This window comes from Peromyscus californicus, unplaced genomic scaffold (genome assembly GCF_007827085.1).
Source record: "Peromyscus californicus insignis strain IS unplaced genomic scaffold, ASM782708v3 Scaffold_5__1_contigs__length_169319896, whole genome shotgun sequence".
Taxonomy (NCBI): Eukaryota; Metazoa; Chordata; class Mammalia; order Rodentia; family Cricetidae; genus Peromyscus; species Peromyscus californicus.
In genome coordinates, this window is record NW_026294573.1 from 105,622,643 (window position 1) to 105,638,032 (window position 15,390).

General features: G+C 51.0%; 1 protein-coding gene across 2 annotated transcripts; it reads left to right on the top strand.

Moving 5' to 3' along the window:
• Nucleotides 1–3,706: 3,706 nt before the first annotated feature.
• Nucleotides 3,707–14,056, top strand: Nol6 (nucleolar protein 6). 2 transcript variants are annotated; one of them, XM_052718465.1, is made up of 26 exons: nucleotides 3,707–4,051; nucleotides 4,517–4,717; nucleotides 4,802–4,918; nucleotides 5,880–6,059; nucleotides 6,321–6,489; nucleotides 6,724–6,858; nucleotides 6,947–7,110; nucleotides 7,198–7,318; nucleotides 7,535–7,593; nucleotides 7,674–7,775; nucleotides 7,944–8,059; nucleotides 8,152–8,329; nucleotides 8,453–8,575; nucleotides 8,806–8,954; nucleotides 9,059–9,134; nucleotides 9,346–9,486; nucleotides 9,620–9,737; nucleotides 9,813–9,967; nucleotides 10,074–10,237; nucleotides 10,508–10,660; nucleotides 10,854–10,951; nucleotides 11,678–11,802; nucleotides 11,913–12,002; nucleotides 12,323–12,517; nucleotides 12,622–12,723; nucleotides 12,912–14,056. In XM_052718465.1, exons 1-26 carry the CDS (start codon nucleotides 3,998–4,000, stop codon nucleotides 13,059–13,061), a joined length of 3,435 nt encoding a protein of 1,144 aa, XP_052574425.1. In that variant the 5' UTR covers nucleotides 3,707–3,997; the 3' UTR covers nucleotides 13,062–14,056. The 2 variants fall into 2 exon arrangements, with proteins under 2 accessions (XP_052574425.1, XP_052574427.1); XM_052718467.1 differs by lacking the exons at nucleotides 12,622–12,723; nucleotides 12,912–14,056 and having other exon boundaries at nucleotides 12,327–12,470.
• The last annotated feature ends 1,334 nt before the right edge of the window (nucleotides 14,057–15,390 follow it).

Sequence of the window (15,390 nt, forward strand, 5' to 3'; positions counted from 1 at the left end):
GCATTACATTCATTCATTTTACTGAGGTTAAACAACAAGCTACCCAAGGTCACTCAATTAGCAAATGGCAGAACCTCAGGTTAGCCTCAATCATCCCGCCTCATGGATTTTCCTGGAGGAGGAAAGGGGTCTTTCTTGCTGTGTAGCACAGGTTGGCCTTGAACTCAAGATTCTCCTGTGTCGGCCTCCACAGTGCTAAGATTACAGGTATGCTCCATGACACCCAGCTTCAACCACCCCATTTCAGTGAGACTGCTATTAACTGCCTTGCTTGTAATGTTCTTAGTGTAATATGTTGACAGCAATCTGTGTACATCACAGCACCACCCACACACTGAGGTTGTTTACTTCTTCCTCCCAGTCATCAAGATGCTCTCAGGAAAGCCATTCACCCTTTCTTTCATTCAACAAATATATGGGGAGTGCTTCTTGCATGACAGGCTCTGTGCTAATTGCCAGGAATACAGCAATGAATCAGACAGACTTCCTGGGTGGCACGTATCTATAATCCCAACTCTCTCGGAAGGTGGAGACAAGAAAGCAGCTAGGTACTATGTACTGAGTTTAAGACCATTTTGGGTTACTCAAAAAGAAAGAAAGGCAGGCAGAAAAGAAGGAAGCAAGCAATCAAGTAAGCACACAAACAAGTCATCTTAAGGCACTGCCTCGCCACCAGGCCTAATGGAAAGAGAGAACCAACTCCTGTAAGACCTCCTCCACATGTGTGTCATAGAACAAAATAAATGGGAAAAATTAAAAACAAACAACACATAAAGGATTGATTTGTGCCATTATGTGGCTAGCTAATGGTATTCTAATGGTTGAAACAGAAATAGACACAAACAAGCAGTTACAATGTGGCGACACCTGGGAGATAGTTCCAGGTCATCCTCAGCACCACAACAAATGTGCAGCCAACCTGGGCTACATGAAACATTGTCTCAAAAAGAACAGCAAACACACACACACACACACACACACACACACACACACACACACACACACACACACACACACACACACACAGAGAGAGAGAGAGAGAGAGAGAGAGAACCCAAACGTGTCTACCATGTTAGAGGCCCTGCATTGTAAACAAACAAATACATACATACATAAATGAAAATTTCTTAAAAAGCCACTTGACAGCTTGATCTATGTAGCAAGTTTTAGACCAGCCAAGGCTTCATAATGAGCACCTATCTCAGAGAGAGAGAGAGAGCAATAAAAACACCAGATATGGTGGGGAATGCCTGTAGTTCCAGCTACTTGAAGTGGCTGAGGCAGGAATCCCTCTTAGATCTATAAGTCTAATATCCAAGACCAGTTTAGGTAGTGAAGAAAGAAAAAAAAAAGGTAGGGAAAGATGCAGTTACAAATGAAAGCAGGAAAGGGAGGAGGATTGGAAGAGACGTGACAAAAATGTGTGAGTTTGTGAAGTTATATATAACCAGATAAAAGGGACTAACTTGTGAAATAGAAAGGGAAGAACATTCTTCCAGGTTTCTGGCTTATGGTCAAGATTTAAAAAACTCTCTATCCTAGACACCAAGTACAGGGCTTGACATTTCTTATATGCCTATCATTATTTTTACAATAATTTTAACTCAGGGCCTCTTAACTGAAAAGTATAAACTCTATCACAAAGTTCAGGCACATACTCCTTTTATTTTATTCTTCAAGATTTACTTACAGGTGGCTGGAGAGAGGGATTAGTGGTTAAAAGCACTTACTACCTTTGAGAGTAGCTGGGCTCTTTCCCCAGCACCTACACAGGGGCTCACAACTGCCTGTAACTCTACTTCTAGGAATCCAATACCCTCTTTAGGCCTCCAAGGGTTCCTGCACACACGGTACACAGAAACTCTCCTAGGCACAAACACATGCATACACAAAAATAAATTTAAAAGATTTACTTTTGTTTTGTTTTGTTTTGTCAAGACAGGGTTTCTCTATAGCTTTGGAGCCTGTCCTGGAACTCAACTCTGTAGATCAGGCTGGCCTCGAACTCACAGAGATCCGCCTGTCTCTGCCTCCCAAGTGCTGGGGTTAAATGCGTGTGCCACCACCGCCCAGCTTAAAAGATTTACTTTCAAGAGTGGAGAGATGGCTTAGCAGCTAAGAGCTCTGGCTGCTTTTCTACAGGAACTGGTTCAATTCCCAGCACCTACATTTTGACTCACAACCATCTGTTTCTCCAGTTCCTGAGGATCCAATGAGTTATCTGGCCTCCACTAGCACTGCACATACATGGTGCACAGATACACTGGAAGAATATGTATATACTTATACACATAAAATAAAATAAAATTACTTGCATGGCCTATGTCTCTAATCTCACCAGTCAGGAGGCAGGTGGATCTCTGTGAGTTCCAGAGCATCCAGGGGTACAGAGTGAGACACTGTCAAAAAAAAAAAAAAAAAAGATTTATTTACATGTAGGTATGTGTACCATGGGAGTGCCTGGTGCCAAAGGAAGGGCATCTGATTTCCTAGACCTGGAGTTACAGCAGTTGTGAGCCTCAGTGCTGTGTGGGTTCCGTGAACCAAACCCAGGTCTTCTCCATGAGCAAGTGCTTTTAACCCCTCGACCATGTCTCCAGGGGTAGAATTCTTTTTGTTGTTGTTTGTTTGTTTCCAAAATTCTTTTTCCCTCCCTTAATTCCACCCCCCCCCCCCCCCCCCGTGTGTGTGTGTGTGTGTGTGTGTGTGTGTGTGTGTGTGTAAAGAATACAGGTATCATACTAATGAATGTGGAGGTCAGAGGACAACTTGCAGGAGTCAGTTCTCTCCTTCCACCACGTGGGTCCCAGGGCATAGAGGCAGGTGCCTTTACCACTGAGAGGTCTCATATGTCCTGAGGTGCCAACTCTTGACCTCTTTGCCTTCTGGTTACTCCCCTCTGCTTTACCTTATTTATCTTACAATGTAGTCCTGGCTGGCCTGAAACTCCCTACATAGACTAGGCTGGCCTAGAACTCAGAAATCTGCCTGCCTCTGCCCCCTGAGTGCATCTATCCCTCCACTGGAGTGCTGGGATTAAAAATATGGGTTACTATGTCCAATTTATTTTATTTATTGAAACAGGGTATCATATAGCCCTGGCTGGTCTGGAATCCCTGTGTAGACCAGTCTAATCTTGAGCTCAAAGAGATCTGCCTGCCTCTGCCTCCTAAGTGCTAGGATTAAAGGCGTGCACTATCACACGTAGCCTAGGTAGCCTAGATCAGAGGTCTTAAAAGGTAGATGCCAAAGTGCCATTTTGAGAGTTTCCCTCATAGTAGTTCAGGCTCAGCCTCGTGAATGGGATTTCTGGGATGAGCCTTCACGCCCCGTTCCAAGTGGTTTTGTAAAATAATATGTTAATAAAGGTAAAGTAAATCTGGTGAAATATTAACACTGAATGAAGAAAAGTATTTAGAAATCCACTGTTACGATGGCTCTGTGTTTAAACATTTAGTGTCTGAATTGTTATATTTTAAGAAGGAAAAGCTGGAGAGAAGCTATGTTAGAATTATAGATACTTGAACTAACCCTGGCTGTGAAAACAGGAAAAAACAAATTCAAGATATATTTTAGAGGTAGAAATCACATGACTTGCTCATAGATACATAAGTTAGATGCTGAGAACCACTAGCACAAACAGACAAAAAAAGAAAAAAAAAAAACCCACCGGAAGCCAAAGCAAGCCCCACCCTTCCCTTCCCAGAGAGGGAAGTGAGGACAGAACGCGACCAGCTGGACTCACACGCGCTTCCGGTCTAGTGTCGCGAAGAGGCTGTAAATTCGAGGACCTCCTGTGGTCCCTCCCACAATGGGCGGACCCCTGCGAAGTACTGACCAATAGTGAGCGAGACGGCGTGCACTAGCCCAATGGTCCTGCAGTGGGTGGAGCCTGTGACAGGAGTTTGAGCCCCGGAGTTGGCGTTTCGGCCCACGTGGGAGCTGCGCGGTAGATCCGGCTGGAATCCCGAGTGCGGGAGAGTGGTCTGCCGTGGAGATGGGGCCGGCCCCCGCCGGAGAGCAGCTCCGCGGAGCAGCAGGGGAGCCAGAGGTTGGTTGATCTCAGTAGGTGGAAGAGAGTCTCAAAATGTGCTTTCTTGGCTACAGAGCCTGAGATAGTCAGGCCTGACAGCTAGCTTGTGAGGGACTTCAGGGTGGCCCGTTCTGGAGGAACCGTTTGGAAGCTAGGCCTGGCAAGATCTGAATAGAGCAGGGGTGGAGGGGATATTTAAAAAGCCGCAAGCCTGTCTCAGCAGAAGATTTGTGGGATCTGAAAACACGAGGGCTCTGGGGCACTGCTTAAGGCGGTGAGCAGTAAACGGGTGCAGCCAGGTCCACGCAGGACTGCAGGCTTGTGCTGTCAGACTCATCCCGATGATGGACATCCCGAGTTTTATAAAATCTGATGCCCACTGAAGGGGAGGACCTGGGGTAGATGAATACTTTCCCCACAACCTTTAGAAAGCTGAGATAGATACCCACGATTTCATGTTGGCTTTTCCTTCTCGGGCCATAGATTTTGGGACTTGCCCTAGAAGGCGTGAGCAAGGAGAAGGGGACCTCAAGAAAGCGTGCAAAAGCAGAGCCACCTGCGGAAGGCCTCCTGCAGCCAGTGAAGCTCAGTCGGGCAGACCTGTACAAGGAGCCTACAAATGAGGAGCTGAATCGCCTGCGGGAGACTGAGACCTTGTTCCACTCCAGCTTGCTTCGTTTACAGGTACTTGGGTGACCAGGGCACAGGTTAGAGGGGCTTGCTTGGGGTCCTGAGGCTGACAGGTTCTCCCCTTTCCCTCTCTTACAGGTGGAGGAGTTACTGAAGGAAGTGAGACTCTCAGAGAAGAAGAAAGAGAGGATTGATGCTTTCCTGAAGGTGGTCAAGCAGCGGATCCAGAGAGTGCCCTCAGTCCCCGAGACAGAGGTGAGACCGGTGGCCTGGCGAACAGCGAGGCATCTGACACAGTTTGCTGTTCTCCCAAGAGAGTGGGGCGCTGGGGAAATGGTTGTCACTGCAAGAAAACTGAACCAGGTCACCAGCTGTCCATGTATTCATCTCTCAACAACCATATGTATGTCTTGCACAAATTTTACAGGATTTTGTTTGTTTGAACAGGGTCTTTTGTAGCCCTGGCTGGCCTTCAGCTCCTAGTAGTCCTGCCACAGCTCCCAAGCGCTGAGATTGAGGGCCTGAGCCACACTTTGGTTTTTAACACAGGGTCTTAACTCTGTAACCCATGTTGTCCTCAAACTGGTGGCAGTCCTACTTTAGCCTCTGAGTGCTGGGATTGCAGCTGTGAACCTTTACTTCCAACCAAAAATGGATTGTTTGTTTGTTTGTTTTGTTTTTTTGTTTTTCGAGACAGTTTCTCTGTGTAGTCCTGGCTGTCCTGGAACTCACTCTGTAGACCAGGTGACCTGAACTCAGAGATCTGCTTGCCTCTGCCTCCCGAGTGCTGGGACTAAAGGCATGTGCCACCACCGCCCGGCTTGCTTTCAACTTTTCAATGTAGCACTTTTTTTTGGGGGGGGGGATTATTTCTAGACAGGGTTTCTCTGAGTAGATCTGGATATTTTTGTTTCATGTATTTATTTATTGGGACAGGGTCTTGTATAGTCGAGGCTGGCCTTGAACTTGATTACTATATAGTCAAGGGAAACCTTGAACTCCTGATCTTCCTGCCTTCCCAAATGCTGAAAATGGGTAATAATAGAATTAAATCATGGTGGCTTAAATATTTTTGTGAGTCAAGTTGCCTTCATGGAGAAGATGTTTATGGAAGGTTGAGAGTTTAGTTTTTAACATACTGGTATGTTGTCTACTAGACATTGAGGGTTTGTGAGGAAGACAGTAGAATCCATGTGTTTTCTCTCTGTCCTTACAGCTCACTGACCAGTCATGGCTGCCAGCTGGGGTTCGAGTGCCGCTACACCAAGTGCCGTATGCTGTGAAGGGTTCCTTCCGCTTCCTGCCTCCATCCCAGATCACTGTTGTGGGCAGCTACCTTCTGGGTACTTGTATCCGACCAGATATCAATGTGGATGTGGCACTGACCATGCCCAGGGTAAGGCCCATGGTTTGGGGGATATAGAGGCCCACCACCACTCTAAGGGTAGCTTAGATGTAGCTGAGGGAGCCCTTGGTCCAGTTACTGTCCCTTTGGGACTTTGTGCTCTTTGTCTGGAAATGGGATGTGTTGCTCCTGTTGGTTTAGGCATTCCTGAGTCACTGAAGAAGCCCTGGACTTAAGCCTTGCTTCGACCTAGCCCCTAGCTCTGTAAGCACTTACGTGTCTGACTTCTCTCTTCTTCCCTGACTCCTCCAGGAAGTCTTACAGGACAAAGATGGGCTGAACCAGCGCTACTTCCGCAAGCGAGCCCTTTACCTAGCTCACTTAGCTGACCACCTGGCCCAAGATCCACTCTTCGGCAGTGTTCGCTTCTCTTACACCAGGGGCTGCCACCTGAAGCCCTCCCTGCTGCTGCGGCCACATGGTGGGAGTCACACACGGGGTTTAGTGCACAGTATGGGGTGGCAGATCTGGAGGGTGGGGTCACAAGGTCAGAAGGTCTAGAGGAGTAGAAATGGAAGTCTCAAGGCCAAGGTGGGAGGCATTGGTTTCAAATTCCAAGACAGGAAGTTATGGGTCTCCAGGTATGAAGGGGTGGTAAGGGGATCCCCCTGGTCCCAGGAGTTGTAGAATGTCAGTATTCCTTGTCTCTACCCAGGGAAGGATGAGCGCCTGGTTACTGTACGTCTGCACCCATGCCCTCCTCTGGACTTCTTCCGCCCTTGCCGCCTGCTGCCAACCAAGAACAATGTGCGTTCTGCCTGGTACCGAGGGCACAGTGTTCCAGAGAGTGGTAAGTGGCCACTGGTGTTGGAATGTGTTGGTGGACAGGGGTTTGGTGGAGGCTTCTTTCCTCACAGCCTCTATTTTTTCCTTGACAGCCAACCCAGAGCCCCCTACACCCCACTATAACACATGGATCCTGCAGGATACAGCTCTTGAGTCTCAAATGCACCTGCTGTCAACTGTGCTGGGCTCTGCCCAGGGGCTGAAGGATGGTGTAGCACTTCTGAAGGTTTGGCTGAGGCAGCGGGAGCTGGACAAGGTGAGTTGGGTGGGGGGATAGCCCGGTCTCCTCACCTCATTGTGTGATGGGCTGCTTCTGAGCTCAGTTCTGTCATGTCTCTTTTAGGGCCTGGGTGGATTCAATGGCTTCCTTATTTCCATGCTGGTTGCCTTCCTGGTGTCTAAACACAAGATCCATGTTACCATGAGCAGCTACCAGGTCCTGAGAAGTGTCTTGCAGTTTCTGGGTAAGGTGGCTGGACTGGAGAGGCCAGGGGTTCCTTATCCCAGGGATCCTCTCATTCCTCCAGAGCTTGTTCCTTGTCACCAAAGATGAGAAAACGGTCTGAGACAAGCAGGTGTAGCCACCCAGGCTGAGGGAGGGAAGGAGGGAGAGAGGGTTCACTATGGCAGGGTCCCAGGAAGAACCTTCTAACACGCCTGCCTTCTCTGGTTCACTCTAGCCAGTACAGATCTGACCGTCAATGGGATCAGTTTATCTCCCAGTTCAGATCCCTCCTTGGTGAGTTGGGGAGGGGCAGGTCTGTGCCAGGAGGCCTGAAGGTAAACTTGAGCCCTGATTGGCTTCTTTCTGCCTCCCAGCCAGTCCTGGCTGACTTCCACCAGCTTTTCCCAGTTGTGTTCCTGGACTCTACAGGCCGCCTCAACCTCTGTGCAGATGTTACAGCTCCCACTTACAAGCAGGTACCAATGGGCTCCTGTTCCTCTACCCTCCAGAGGACCCAGTTCAGACACTGTTCCTTTGTCAGTCCCAGAGCCTCAGACACTCCTCTCCAAAGAAGTAAGGTCAGATGTGACGCTTTCAGCCAATGAGGGTTACAGCTGTGGTCCCTCCTGTACCCTGTGGCCCAGGTGCAGCACGAGGCACAGCTGTCCATGGCCTTGCTGGACAGCAAAGCTGACGATGGATTTCAGCTGCTGTTGATGACTCCCAAACCCATGATCCGGGCTTTCGACCACATTGTCCAGTGAGTTTGGGGTGATGCAGGGTGTGGGTCATTGAGGAGGAGGAGGAGTCAAGGACCTAGTGGGTCCTGATTGGTCCCTTTTGTCCCTCCAGTCTCCGCCCACTGAGTCGTCTGCAGGCAGCATGTCACCGGCTCAAGCTTTGGCCAGAGCTGCAGGACAATGGTGGGGACTATGTTTCAGCAGCTTTGGGCCCGCTAACCACGATTTTGGAGCAGGGTCTGGGCTCCCGGCTGCACCTTCTGGCTCACTCTCGGCCTCCAGTCCCAGAGGTGAGACCATGTAGAATGGAGAGTTTGTGGGGTCCCAAGGGACACAAAAGACAGGCTGCCCGGCTGGTTGGTTTCTAGGCTGGGGGACTTTGGGGTTGAACTCAACCTTTTCGTACTCGACAGTGGGGTATCAGCCAAGATCCACCGAAGCACAAGGACTCTGGGACCCTGACCCTGGGACTGCTCCTCCGGCCTGAGGGACTGACCAGTGTTCTTGATCTTGGTCCTGAGGCTGACCAGCCTGAGGTGTGGAACCCCAGCCTGTCCATGGGGAGGAGTGGGTGGGTCATCCTCATGCTAACCAAGTTGAGGCCTGTCATATGGAGGTTTCTGAGTCAGCCTGTATCTTACTTGAATGCTTAGAGCTGAGCTTAGGGCTTTGAGCATGTTATAAGGCAAGTACTCTAGCACTGTGCTACAGCCCAGCTCAGTCTTTCTTTCCTGATCTTTCCTTCTGTCCTTTGCTTCTCCCCTAGGCTGCTGACTTTCGTCAGTTTTGGGGATCCCGCTCAGAACTTCGACGGTTCCAGGATGGAGCCATCCGGGAAGCTGTGGTCTGGGAGGCAGCCTCGATGTCTGAGAAGCGCCTTATTCCTCACCAGGTGGTCAGCCACCTCTTGGCACTGTGAGTGTTAGCATCTTCATGCCAGGAGGCTGCTGTGGTCAGGCAGGGCAGCCATTTTTGATGGGCATAGCCCCTGATCCCCTCATTGTATCTGTGTTCTTCAGCCATGCTGACATCCCAGATACCTGTGTCCACTATGTGGGCGGATTTCTCGATGCATTGATCCAGCGCCCAAAAGAGGTAAGAGCCTGGGCTCTGAAGTGAGTGAGTGTGGAGTAATGCCTCATGGCGAGACTGGAAAGAGCCCTTTTCTACCATGACTAGGCTGTATCTTCTTGTGTCCAGCAGGGGGTGCACTGGTCCTGCTGTAGCCTGAGTCATGGCAGGATCCTAGGTGGTGCTGGGGTTTTGTAAGACCCAGACTTCTTCCTGAGTGTCTTCTCTTCATCAGATCTCCAACACAGGTGAAGAGGCCCTGGCACTGGCTGTGCGTTGCTATGATGACCTCAGCCGCCTACTGTGGGGACTGGAGGGTCTCCCACTCACTGTGTCTGCTGTTCAGGGAGCTCACCCAGTGCTGCGCTATACAGAGGTAAGGTGGGGAGTCCTTTCCGGTTGGTGCCTCCCACCACTCCTCTGTTCCAGTCACTCAGTGTTCGTCCTTTTACCTCCTGTCTCTGGGCTCTCCCTCCCTGTTAAAGTTACCGTCCTCATCTCTCCCACAGGTCTTCCCTCCAGCCCCAGTTCGACCGGCCCATTCCTTCTATAAGCATCTCCAGGAGCGGGCCTCATTGCTGCCCCGGCTGGACAAGCCCTGCCCGGCCTATGTGGAGCCTATGACGGGTAGGAGGGTGTTGGGGAGGGGGTGGGAGAGGCAGCAGGCGGCAGTATTAAATCTCTCACCCTTGTGTTCTTCAGTGGTTTGTCACCTGGAGGGCAGTGGGCAGTGGCCTCAGGATGCGGAGGCTGTGCGGCGGGTGCGAGCCGCCTTCCAGCTGCGCCTGGCAGAAGTGTTGACGCAGCAGCATGGGCTACAGTGCCTTGCCACTGCCACACACACGGACGTCCTCAAGGTCAGGCTGGTGCGGGGTGGATGTCACAAAGAGTGGGCTCCGGGGATGCAGGCAGCAGAGCACCCCCAAGTTCTGACATCACTTCCTTTGCCACATCTTCCCGCAGGATGGGTTTGTGTTCAGAATCCGAGTGGCCTATCAACGGGAGCCCCAGATCCTGAGGGAGGTACGGAGCCCTGAGGGGATGATCTCCATGAGAGACACACCTGCCTCCCTCCGCCTTGAGAGAGACACCAAGCTGCTGCCCCTGCTCACCAGTGCCCTGCATGGGTAAGGCTACGTGCATAAGCTCTTCTTGGATGTAGGCCTTCTGCTGCCCCATTCTGCTCTCCTGCCTCCCAGACTCGGAGAGGCCAGATAGCATAATACCTCAGTTGTCAAATGGTAGTACGTTAGCACCAGTCTCCCAGGTATTTGCCAGGAGAACCTTGGATAACATATGAACGCATTAGGGCAGAGGCTGAGTGACTGGCAGTGGGGCTGACATCCTGTTTGGGGCTCCGAGTTCCTGGCTCTTAATGCCATTCCCGCCTCTCCCAGACTCCAGCAGCAGCACCCAGCCTTCTCCGCTGTGGCTCGCCTGGCCAAGCGGTGGGTGCGTGCCCAGCTTTTGGGTGAGGGATTCACGGATGAGAGCCTGGACCTGGTGGCTGCTGCCCTCTTCCTGCACCCTGAGCCCTTCACCCCTCCCAGGTAATTCCTCCAACATGTCCCTTACCCAGAAAGTTGTCCTTCCTGATGCAGTTCTTACTCTAAATGGGGGAGGGTGGCTGAGTACCTGACAGGACATTTTCAGACACCCAGACCTCCCACAGTCTGCAAAGGGATTATGGGAAACTTGGGGGGGACATCAGGCCTCTGATTCTTTCCTGTTCTGTCTACTCAGCTCCCCCCAGGTTGGTTTTCTTCGGTTCCTTTATCTGGTATCTACCTTTGATTGGAAGAACAACCCTCTCATTGTCAACCTCAACAGTGAACTGACTGGTAAGTGGTAGGACTCAGATCAGACTACCGGAAGAACTCCCCTCTATGGGTGGCACAGTAAGACCGAAGGGGTCTGCCTGGAATTCTGTCAGGGAAGCCTCCCGCACCCAGGTGTCTAAGCTACTGTCTACCTTGGGGAAGAGAATTGTCAGGAGGAAGAGGCCCATATTAAGTCTGGCTTAGAGACTTTGCCCATGTGGTGGTCCATGACAAAATGGACTGGGATGGTAAGCACGCCACCCAGGGGGCTGTGGGGAGAGGGGAGAGCAGAGGAAGGCTTCTTGAATACTAGGTGAGAGGTCTGTGCAGGGGCGGGGGAGGGGCAGGAAGTGAGACTAGGTGCCCACACCTTGCGGGTGGGATTGTTGATTTCCCATTGTAATCTTAGGAGCTCTGGGTCTCAGAGAACAGGGTGTCGGGTTCCTAATTCTCCAGGTGTGTGAGAGCCCAGGATGAGGGGGGCCTTGGGCAGGCCTCAGCTTGTGTAAGTCAGAGACTAGTCTGGGGGTGATAAGCAGTGGAAAACTTGGCCTCTGGGCTGAAGCTGGGAGATTAACACCCCACCCCTTTAAGGCCCATGTGGTGTCCCTTTTATAACCTTTGTCCTTTAGGAGAGGGGTATTGGAAAATCCCTGTGATGGGCAGTTACTGGTTACACCGTGGGAGGACCTGGGGCAGTAAAGGTCTTTCTGGGGAGGCTGATGTAGTATCCCCTGTCATCTCTAGCTGAGGAGCAGGTAGAGATTCGAAGTAGTTTCCTGGCGGCTCGGACCCAACTCCCAGTCATGGTCATCATTACTCCCCAGGACCGCAGAAGCTCTGTGTGGACGCAGGATAGACCTTCTGCCCAGGTTCAACCCCATACCTGTCCCTAAATTTAATTTTTTTTTTATACTAAGAAGAAAGACCCAGGCCAAGCTAGGAGAAGTATGATCAATCTTGTGACTTTTCTGTGTCCCAGATCCTTCAGCAGCTCGTGATCCTGGCCGCTGAGGCCCTTCCTGTCCTAGAGAAGCAGCTGATGGATCCCCGGGGTCCTGGGGACATTAGGGTAAGCATCAGACTCAGGGTAACTCCTAGGGCCAGAAGTCCATGGTTCAAGGGCTTCTCAGGATACCCAGTTGCTCTGTTTGGTGAGACATAATATAGAGAAGGCTTTGAAGCTGCCGTGGTGCCTGGCAGTGGTGGAGCCTGGTGGAAATCCTGGGCATCCTTTCTGCTTCTGCTTCTGCTTCTGGACTCCAGCTGGCCCTTGCTGCTCCCCTCTGTGGGGTTTGCTGTTCTCACCTCCCTGTGGGCACACAAGCCCGTAATGGATGGCCAGATGCATGGGAATGAGGTCGTGGAAGGGTGACTTAAAGGTTTCCTTAGACAGTGTTCCGGCCACCCTTCGACATGTACGATGTACTGATCCACCTGACTCCCCGCCACATTCCGCGACACCGTCAAGCTGTGGACCCTCCAGCTGCTTCCTTCTCCCGTGGTCTGCTCAGTGAGCCAAGGCCTTCATCTCTGATGCCCGTCCTGGGCTATGATCCCCCTCAGCTCTATCTGGCACAGCTCCGGGTAAGTTCTAAAGGACTGGTCGGCCTAGGGAGTGTTCAGTGGAGCCAGAGCCATGGAGGTTCTAGGTGCCTAATGTAATCTTATTTGTGTTCTGTCCTTTCTAGGAGGCCTTTGAAGATCTGGCACTTTTCTTCTATGATCAGCATGGTGGGGAGGTGATTGGTGTCCTCTGGAAGCCCGCCAGCTTCCAGCCCCAGCCCTTTAAGGTATGCTGACCAGTGACTGTCACGTGTTGCTGACATGTACATGTGGTTCTCTGTGAGTATGCATTTCTGTGTGGCCCTGGGTCAAGTATGTGTAGGGGCTCATCTATCTGTCTATACTGCCCCCAACCTTGCATCTCAGTGTGTGCCTTTGTGATACTTCAACTCAAATTTATTCTCTGATTCTTCAGGCCTCCAACATAAAGGGACGCATGGTAGTGTCTCGAGGTGGGGAGCTTGTGATGGTACCCAACATAGAAGCAATCTTGGAGGACTTTGCTGTGTTGGGTGAAGGCCTGGTACAGGCTGTAGAGGCCCGAAGCGAGAAGTGGACTGTGTGATTCCAACTTTGTGACAAGCAGCAGGTGGACTGTGGGATTTGGCCCTCTGGAGCAACATGTCAGTGGGCAGCCACTTCACTAGGGACACCTTCTGACCTGAACACTGATCATCCCCAGAGGAGGCCCTGCCAGATTGTTCGGTCTGGTGCTTTAGCACTGGGGCAGGGGCTATGGTGTCCTGTGTCCGCTAGACCTAACCAATCAGAGTCTCAGAAGAGGAGCACCAGCTCCGAGGAAACTGAGTCCACAAGCTCCATTTGCCTGTTCTGTCAGTCCTGAGTCAGCCTGAACTGTTTTTCTCTCCATCTTCATCTTCCTGAAACAGCTGAAGCTGTGGTGGAGGCCAGGTCCTCTTCTCACTGGCGGGACACACGTGCCCAGATAGCAGTGTGCCTTTCAGGCCTTCAGATAGGACCCCAAAGAAGCTGTGTCCCTTCTCGAGGGTCACAGCACCAGCACTGAACAGTGGAAAGGGGACTGTGTGTGTGAGTAGAACCCATTGAACAAGCACAGAGCCATCCTGTGTTAACGCTACTGCCTCCCAGCACAGTAACAGTTTGAAAAGACAGGCCACAGGGCCTCCGTGTGTGGAGTTGAGGGGATCCTCCAGTCCGGAAGGAATGCATAAAGCACTGGGTGCTGCCGCCTGGCCTCTCCGTGTGAGTCCGCCCTTCCTTTGCACTGCCTTTCGCTCCCCATTACTGTGCTGCACACCTGCTCTCCAGGAGCTCTGAGGGAGGCAGGCTGCTGCCTCTCAGCCTGATCCACACCCCTCTGGCAACCGCTCCCTGCTTCCCTCCCCTAATCCTGGCTGGGTTTTTAGAGTCAGCTCAAATAGCACCCCTCCTAGTCCCTGCCCTCACCCCGGCCTGAGGTGTCCTCTTGTGAGCTGTGGGTGCAACTGCTCCTTGTCGAGGTCACTTGGCAGTCGTGCACACCAGTGTGCACGTTCTGTTGTCTTGAACTCTGATTTAAAATTAAATTGCCTAATGCTTTCTGGGCTCCTGACTTGTCTTTTCTCATGGTTTTAGCCTGCTCTGTGAGAAAGCTCCGTGAGGACAGAGAGCATGCTGCACACAGATGACTTGGTGCTCCTCGTGGCACCAAGGATGGGGCTCAGGGAGAAGACAGACATGTGTAAAAGGAGCACCCAGCCCAGGCAGGTGGAGACCAGGGCCGCCACCAGAAGGCCACAAGGAGTTGTGGATCATGCCTTCACAGGCGAGTGGTGGTGGAAAAAAACCTTAGACTATGTAATGGTATCACATAACCTTTAATCCCAGCACTCGGGAGGCGGAGGCGGGCAGAGCTCTGTGAGTTCGAGGCCAGCCTGGTCCACAGAGTGAGTTCCAGGACAGCCAGGGCTACACAGAAATCCTTTCTCCAACAAACAAACAAAGAACAGGCTGGAGAGACAGCTCAGTAGTTAAGAGCACAGGTCTTGAGTTCAATCCCCAGCATCCACATGGCAGCTCAAAACTAGTCCCATGGGATACAATGCACTCTTGTGATGTGCAGACATACATAGAGACAAAGCATCCATGTACAGAAAATATATACATAAGTCTTAACAACAACACATATATATATGTATATATATATATACACACACACACACACACACACACACATATATATATCATACACTGTTACACTGTTAGGTGTTGGCTTCCATACCTTTCCTTAGTCTTTTGAGACAGGGTCCTCTGTAGCCCATGTTGGCCTTGAATTCACTGTATATAGGTGAGTCTGGTGTTGAATATTCCTGAGTCTCCTGCCTCTATCTCCCAAGTGCTGGGATTATGGGTATATGTCATCATGCCTGGCTTGACTTCATATTTTATGTGTAGAAGTGTGGTTATATAATCATACCAGCTCTACAAAGGAGGTGCTTGGCCAGGCAGCAGTGGTGCACGCCTTTAATCCCAGCACTCAGGAGGCAAAGGCAGGCCCATCTCTGTGAGCTGGAGGCCAACGTGGTCTACAGAGTGAGTTCCAGGACAACCAGAGCTATACAGAGAATCCCTGTCTTGGGGGGGGGGGGAGGTATTTTTAACTCCTTTCTGAGTGAGGAATCAGGCTCAGTGCTGGGTGGGACCAGTGGGGCATAGATAACCAGTGAGCTCCATCACAATGAGAAGCTGTGTGAAGGAAGGAACTCCCATCTCCATTTTCCTGTCCCTACTGTCATTACAGAGCCCGGCCCAGGCTTGAAATTAGCACAGGAAATTGAATTGGTTGGAGTCTACATCTCTGTTATATAGTTCATTTGTGAAGAAGCATCTGTGTGCTGTAACCTCTTCCCTTACAAAGCCCTGTAGCCCGTGGT